Below are 8,294 nucleotides of genomic sequence, written 5' to 3'. Positions count from 1 at the left end.
AAAACCTCCCAAATAACGAAAAATCACTATAATATTCCTACAAGAACCTATAATGCCGTTAAATAGACCTATACTGCAACTGAATTATGTTATTTTAATATTTGTAGTCGTGTTCTGGGCCCCGGTGTACTGATAGAACTTTGTGGTAGACCTACATTTCTCTGCTGTGGTGTCATTAAATATTCCCATAGGCGGGGTTTTGCGGTGATATCTGTGGGGAAAAAAGGAAAACTCTAGGATAGGATTACTATAGGCTCTTTTTCGTCAGGAGGCGTTCTTCGCTGGAGATCAGTCGCTGTCTGATTTTTCGTCTTTCGACGTGACGGTGCTGTGATTGTACAGTCCCTGCGCCATCAGGTGTAAGGCCAGACTGTTCTTGTTGCCGGTGGCCTTTTTGATTTTGGCCCGCTTGTTCTGAAACCAGATCTTGATCTGGGACTCGTTCAGGCCCAGTTCCTGCGCCAGGTTCTGCCGCCTCTGCTCGGTCAGATAGCGATTTGTCTGGAACTCCGATTTGAGTCTTTGCAGCTGCTCCGCTGTGAAGGCCGTCCGTGGTCGCTTGTCCTCTTTGCTGGTCGATTTCTTCTTTGGTTTGCGGGATCTTGGCCCTGGAGTGCGGGTGATAGGAGGGAGGGGGACATTGGTCACGGACACACATTGTCAAAACGCGGTCGGGAATATTGTTGCAAGTGAAAAATACTCAAAAAGAAATGTGTTCCTCTTTAAAACTCCCGTTCTGTTCGTAGCGACTGCAATCCGCTACTTTACGCGTGCGTAAACCCAGATTAACAGTAAAATAACACATACAATAACTGGAGACATTGGAACATACTTTGCCAATAAAAAACAGCTATTTAGTGATTAAAAAAAAAAAAAAAGGATTAAACCCCAAATTCCCCTTTGGCAAATTGTGCATAATAAATGAAAAAGAGTAGAGCTGATCATTTTAACAAACAAACTTAAAACTAACCGTGCCCTCCCTCTCTTTGCTAACACACACACACACACACACACACACACACACACACACACACACACACACACAGAGCGAGAGAGAGAGGGGCTGCTGTGACAGAGATCTATCTATAGGAAGCACTACTCCTACGTTTTTAAGCCACCGTTTTGCAGTCGATCCAAAACACCACCTGAATTTCTAACCGCCGCTTGGCTTCCCTTTATTTTCTCTCATGTGGGGACACCAGAGAAGCTCCTCGGTGGGCAAACGTGAGCAGAATCCGGGCAGCGCGCATCGCACTGCCATTAATTTTCCATCAGGATGGAGGCCTGTTTGTTGCAGAGTTGTTCGCTACCTCCACCCCTCCCTCCCAACGGAGTGCCAAAGATAAATAATGAAACCGTTTTTACACTGATGAAGCAGCCCGTGCGCGCGTGTGTATATTCCAACCGCTTCTACAACTCGTAGTAGTTCTCTACCCCACTCCACGGCGTTACATAATGCATGAGAACAACCCGTACTGCACTTTTGATGGACACCATGGAAAAAAATCAGGCTGGGCAGAGAGGTTGATGCACGTGTTTTCCCTAAAATTAAACCAAAATATGTGGCTGGTGCAGGTTTAAACACACGGCGCGACGATGCCCTCTGAGATCTTTTAGGCGACAGGACCCCCACGATTGTCAGATCGCGACCCCGAGGAAATGTGCAAGAAGCCTCCATATGGGCAGATTTTATAACAGCCATCAAACTGTGCGTAATGGCCCCAGAAAGAGGCGCCTATCAAAGGTCTGCGTGCAAGAAAGTGCGTGCAAAAATCTGAAAACTGGAAGAAATTACGCGCATTTAATAAGTATACAATCGATGAGGCCTCGGAACGCTATGGCGTGTTTGCGTGTTAGTAATCTACCATTCACTCTATCCTAACAAGACGCGCGTTCGTGTAATCGTGTTTTTTCCTGCCATGAACATTATTCTAATATTATTGTGTTTATATTTGGTTAAGTTTTCTATCGGCGCTGCGCCGTTGGTCTCCGCTCTGCTCTGAGCTCGGCAGAAGTCGGTCAAGGCATCCTGGGTCAGTGTTACGGGGTATTTCAGGTTACCGAGGTACGATGGGTGTATAGTGATTTGCATGCACGGTGCCACCAACCTGAAGAAGGCCTGTCCGAGTATCTGGTGCAGTAGACCCAGGCTGGCCACAGCATTGGCTTAGACATGGAAGGGTTCGAGCTGGCTTGGGAACTGTCTGAGTCTGAGCTTAGGCACTGGTCTCCGTTCTCCCTGCGGGGCTTCAGGGACTCCTCGGCGGCTATAGCTGGCTTCTTAGTCCCGGTGACCGTGTGCGGAGTGGAGGTCCCCTCCGCCGGTACTGTGCTCCCCTCCGACTCGGTCTGCGGGGCTGCGGGACTGTTGTGGCTCTCCCGCGACGCCAGGCTACTCTCGTCGCGGTTTGTGCCCCCATCCTTTTTCCGTCCGAAGTCCGGCCGCAGGATGTTGTCGATGAAGAAATTGGTGACCCGGTGAGGGATTTGCAGGTTCCCCGGAGCCTGGAGAAGCGGGAGGATGGCTCTGTTGGATTCGTCCGCCGACTCCTGCCGCTCCACCACGTCTCTGTTGCCGTGATCATTTTCTTCCATACTGATTTACTTTACCCGCTTTACTCTCTTTAACCCCTTTGTCGCTCTCTCCGCGTCGATCAAAAAATCGTAAAGAACTTCGGGGATTGCGCTCGCAAAATAAAATTTAAAAAAAAATATGTAAAATAAAAAAAACCCCGCACGCGTAAAATAAATAAATAAAAAACTTAGATTTTACTTGGTGGTTTGGACACCATGCAAAGCCTTGCGGTAGCGTCCTCGGAGAAAAGCATAGTTTTCATAATAAACCCCCCCAATATCGGGTTACAGTTGATATCGGGGCGCTGAAACCTGTGCCATTTGCGCACCGTCCAGTTTAATGTTATCCGCGTCAGGTTGCCCAGTCGTGCCTACGCCTAAACTAAACTAAGGGTAAATAAAGAGGCTCCTAAACTGATGCTCTAATACTCTCACTCTGGAGTTTTGTTCTTATTTTCAATACGAGCCCCCCGAGTGACGTTTTCCCACCGTCCTCCCAGACACGTGCCTTGCACCAATCGGATGGCAGAAACCAGACCACGTGGTACAGACTCAAGCGCAGTCCACAACGCCCATCCTCGGCTGCGTAAAGGGAAAGAGTCCTGGTCTGTCGGAGGAAAAACCTCATTTAAATCCAGTTCATGTTTCCAGATATTCCCTAGAATTATATTTTTATCACCTTCAATGTCTGTTATTAATATTACTAATATCATTGTTGTTGCTATTATTATTTGTATCATTATTATCATTAGTATTATTATTGTTGTTGTATGTTAAGATTAGTGTCTTGAAGAAAAAAAAATTTTTTTTAGGAAGAAGTATTGTTTATAAAAGCATGCTAGGTGGACATAAATTAGGAGTATCATATATTTATAATTTTCCTTAAAACAAAGAGGAAGGCAACTACGACTCTAGGCACCGTTCAATACATTCAGATAATCAGATTATAGTGGATTAATTTAAGGAAAATATGGAGACATTTGCTGAAAAAATAACCGAAATAACTTGTTTCTACATTTTGTGGCATTCAAATGTTTGTCAAATTTGTAACTTCTATTGGCTGACAGAAAATAGGATTTTAAATAAGACAAAAAATAGATATCTGATTAAATGTGTCGCGTTTTATGGGTTAAAGTTTGTTAGACTGCTATAGGCTGAAAGTATTTTACAGTCAAGTTTGTCCTGGACAAGGTTAAACGCGCCAAACGTGACTGCAGCGTGCGTCTGCATCACACTCCGAGGACTGGGTAAGTAATTAAAGGGTGGATTGAATCTAAAATATTTCACTTCATTTTTTTTTAAATAAAACTCAAACTACAGCAAAATATTTCTGGCATCAGCCCTGCAGCCACTCTGGATTTAGGGTGGGTCTAACACGACATGTTGACACGTTTCAACCGTCTCATTAATGAGCAATAAAACGCATTAAAACCCCAAAGTCTGAGTGTCTGATTCCAGACTCGTACGGGTTGTAACCAGGCTCCATATGTCCCACAGTTCGCCTGTTGCGACGCTGCGGTTGACCGAGAACTGGGTCCGTATCCCTTTAAAGGAAATCACTGATGCAAACAGTTTGGTGCACGGCGCAGGGTACCGAGCCGCGCCAAAGACAAAACTTTGTGTAACTTTACGGACCGGCATTAAGTTTGGATCCCTCCTCCCAGACCGCCACGGGGGTGTGCAGGGGTCGACACAGCCGCTTCTCCGCCGGCGTCTGAACCGGAGCTGCGCGTAAAATAACGAGGTCATCCCGCAGGAACCAGTGAAGGAGCAAGACGGAGGCTGCGTGAGGAGCTCTGAGCCACCCGGCTACAAAGTCAGTCAGCTGCTGTCTTTTCATTAGGCTGTAACAAGCATGCATTGTCTGTTCTTTTGTTTTTTTCCAGATAGGAGTAACTTGGCTAATATCCAAAATTTGACATGACGCGCAGCTTTGCTACTTTGCTGTGATTATTGCACCGCAGGGCTAACAGTTGCGATGTGAAAATGTTTTCACTTTTGTTTTAACCGTGAAGACATTATCAATAACACAAATTAAATTAGCAACCAATCCCTAATAGATTAACAAACACTATATGTGCTCGTGCTTTCGGATCTGTATTTTAAAGCCAAGTTTCGAGGCGTTGCCATGCGTAAAACACCCTAACTTTGATTTTTACTACAGAATGAGACTTCATCAAGAACCATTAACTAAATTATATCATTTAAGATGGGCTACGTGTTGATGCTGCTCCTGTGCACATGTGCATTTTTATTTTTTTTAAATTTTTAGCTTTGCTGCATCTCTGATTTTTAAAATCAATTTTTTTAAAAGATCTTCCTGAACAAAGCCCACTGCTCATTTTCTCACACGTCTGCAGCACAAAGGGCTCATCATAGCTCTCACGTCGGGCTGTAAAAGTCAAAGTTGGGAGTGAAAGATGTAATTAGACAGGCCACTCTCATGCTGCGATTGTTTCTCACTTGTGAGGGGAAGCGCAGATTAAAGTTGAGCGCTAAATAAGCAGCAGACAATGGAGGCACAGACAGGCCGCTACCGCCTGGGCTTGGCCTCTAACCTCACAGCAAAACGGGGGATGTCTGGAGGAAATGACACCGTTTCTGAATCATAATAAGGGTCTGTGTGCGCTGCAAAGTGCGCACATTTTAATGGGCCACGCCACAACAGACTGGCGTTCGGGACTAACGTCTTGTTTATCATTAGCACTGACGCAGGACATTTGTTGCCATGCGTCCAAACCATGTATTTGCAAGCGTAGAAATATTAGTTGAGCGACCGAGGTTGCAGGGACAGGGAGGTTTACTCCCTGTTCCAACACCAGTACGCAGAAGTCATAGTTAAGTTGGAAAACAAGCTGTTTTTGCAGTGTTGCCTGAAAAATACAAACATAAAAATCCACCGTTGCGTCTTGATTGGCAGGTTTCGGCTTCTGGTTAAAGACAAACGGAGTCAGGGTGTAACAGAAACTATTTCTTTTCCATCTCTTCGTTTCTAACTCAGGATTTCTTTTTTACCCTTGCTGCATCCAAAGACTTTGGATGAACGTATATCCCCTGGTTGATTAAGGGTTAATTGGGCTCTAGCATTTGCCTCATTTAAATATTATGATAGTGTCCTGATTTGTTCTTATTTCCACGTAAAATGAGCCATTAATTGGCTCATTCAGCTATAAATTAATCTGTAAATTAGCCCGTCTTCTAATTTAACGATTTTGTTTCTTTTCTCTTCATTGGCGAGGTTGATTGAAATTGTGTCCAATTGAAACCAGACAATAGTATGTTTGTTGTTGATGAAAATCCTGATTCTTGCAGGAGAATGTTGACAAGTGGCAGGAGACAGATGCAAATGAATAATAAGAAAATCCAGACACCAGCATCTAAACACGACTTGGTTGGTTCTGGTTAACTTTGTGTGCTTTTGTTTAAAAAAAGAAAGAAAGAACTGCGTTTAAAATAAAAGCTCAGATACCTTCGTTACGCATAGATGACGCCTATATTTGCAGCATATAACGTAAAGTTCAGGTACAGCCTCCAGCAGCCCTTTGTCCGCTCTGTGACTCCTTCTTCTTTCAATATTCTATTTATTTATATTATTTTCAAATAATTCAGCCAATGCCTCTCTAGTTCACCGATTATTGGTTCATATAAGTTCATCTTTGTTTTAGTTTATGGTTGTTTGATCCAGAAGGTGTGTTTTTACACCCACACCACCGGGTTTTGGGTGACACCAGTGCAGTTATTTTGTTTCCAAGCAGACTTCAGCTTGGGTCTATTTTATATTCACTCATTTCTCCGGACCCCACCTCCTCCTTCTCCTCCCGCACACGTATACGCACCCCTCCTACTACTATTACTCTTGTGATCAAATCGTATGCATTGTGCGCATGTGCCCTGTCCCAGAGTTCCTATAACCCATTTTTCCGCCTGTATTTTGCTTGGTAGGATTGTCTTCCACGTCAGCGGCGCTCAGCGCCGCGGAGTACTACAAAAGGTGACGCGCAGAAAGAGGATTTGTGAATGGACGCCGTGATGTGTGCCAGCTCACAGATCAGAGGGCGGTGGGGACCTCTGCAGATGCACCCCCGGGCGCCCCCTCCTTCGCTTCACCCCACATATCCCGGCACCACCTCTCCCTCCCCCGGTCACCATGCCTCTCCCTCCAGATGAATGGGGGTCTCAAGATATCAGTTCTGTCACCATGCAGGGGTCGCACCAAATCCTCCAGCTTCCTGTGCCTTTCACGACCTGAAAGCACGTCTCTCCTATTTGATGATCCTGTATGATTTTTTTTGTGTGCGCGCTTTTGTGAGCCTGGAAGCTCGCTGCCCCCTGTTTTTCAGCCCGGGTCAGCCGAGAGCACGGCCGCCGAATTAGACAAGATTAGAAACGGAACTAATTGTGCTCACAGTCTTTCCCCGCAAAAGTCAACAATTTCAGAAATATAGTCTGGAAAATATAGTTTTGGATTTGTGTCTGTCTGTTGGCCGCGTTGATTCCCGATACTGTCTGTTAAATATGAGGCAAATGGTGAAACAATGAGGGTATTCTTAGGGAAAGGCGAGTTCAAAGCAAATGTAATTGATCACATTAGTGTATTTTGGCCACTTTTTGCATAAAACCGTGCTGAAAAGACACCAAACACGATTTAAGCGCACAAGAGCTAAAGTAGGCTGAACCCAATTAGCTTTAAAACTTTGAATTCAACAGAAAGATGTGGGTGTTTTCAACTGTGCCCCACCATGCACCTTTCTGATGTCTATATGTTTTTTTTCTCCCGTGGAGTTAAAGTGTTTGGAGGAATCCACAGGAGTCGCCATACAGCGAGACTTTTCGGGCTCCCGAGTCTTTGTGGTTTTAGCCTTTTATTGGTTTTAATAACTCTTAATCCTTCTGATCGCTCTGGCGTAGATAAGTCTCATTTGAATTGGAATTGTTCTAAAGGAGCGCCTCGTATTCCTCCACAGAAGTCCCAAACAAAGCGCAGGCAGCCGCACCACCCTGTGCGCAATTATGGCCCCGGCTAAATTAGATGGAAGCTAATTGAATCCATGCATAAGATCCCATCGGCCATCACTAAAACGCTTTTGGAAGAACACTGAAGTGGAAAGGCGGCGTTTTTCCGTGATTTAAAAGGACAAGTTTGAAAACGAGACGACCCACTGGCTGCTTTTATGTCTCTTAAAAAAAAAAGTTATGAAAATCCAAAAAAAAAGGATACGAAAAATCTGGTTTGCTTCAGGAAACAGTTGATTGTGTGAATAATCTTGAAAACAATGTTGCAGTCAAATTAAAGAATATTCTCGTCAGTGAAATACAGCACAAGTTAAATAAAATGGTTATCTTTTAAAGTATAGCTTTAAGAGGTGTTTTTTGAGTTCCTCTAAAGATGATTTGTTTTAAATGGAACATCACTGTCGTCGTTTAGGACTCGAGTCAGTTTTGTTTCTAAAACCTCAAACTTAAAGGTATAAAGACGGAAATGTTATTAATAAAGCGCAGCCATTGAATTAAATGGCTGCCTTCATTCAAATGTACTATTTCCTGGCTGCGTTTTAAGATCAGGAGAAAAGAACCTGCTACATTTTTCTCATAAATAGCATGAACCCCCCAGGAGTTGCTCCCCTAGACATTTCCGTGTTAGGCTCACGTTGTCCTCCGTTCCCAGAGCTTCACTGGAGCTTCAGGACGTGTTAATCTGTCTGCAAAGCTGAAACCAGACG

At 44.4% G+C, this 8,294-nt stretch overlaps 1 protein-coding gene across 1 annotated transcript; it reads right to left on the bottom strand.

Annotated features, from left to right (window-relative positions):
* Positions 1-253: 253 nt before the first annotated feature.
* On the bottom strand, positions 254-4,219 carry en2a (engrailed homeobox 2a). Its single transcript, XM_003968033.2, has 2 exons — positions 2,109-4,219; positions 254-608 (listed from the first exon to the last, which is right to left on the bottom strand). Exons 1-2 carry the CDS (start codon positions 2,593-2,595, stop codon positions 289-291), a joined length of 807 nt encoding a protein of 268 aa, XP_003968082.1. The 5' UTR covers positions 2,596-4,219; the 3' UTR covers positions 254-288.
* Positions 4,220-8,294: the final 4,075 nt, after the last annotated feature.

Source organism: Takifugu rubripes, chromosome 10, assembly GCF_901000725.2.
Source record: "Takifugu rubripes chromosome 10, fTakRub1.2, whole genome shotgun sequence".
In the NCBI taxonomy this organism is placed as follows: Eukaryota; Metazoa; Chordata; class Actinopteri; order Tetraodontiformes; family Tetraodontidae; genus Takifugu; species Takifugu rubripes.
Note: the sequence above shows the minus strand (reverse complement) of the source record. Positions and strands in the feature narration are given on the sequence as shown.

Excerpts from the sequence above, each read along its gene's own strand:
- en2a (XM_003968033.2), bottom strand. The coding sequence starts at position 2,595 with ATGGAAGAAAATGATCACGGCAACAGAGACGTGGTGGAGCGGCAGGAG. Across the intron at positions 609-2,108 it reads CTCGGACAGGCCTTCTTCAG|GGCCAAGATCCCGCAAACCA; the intron begins GTTGGTGGCACC and ends CCCGCACTCCAG.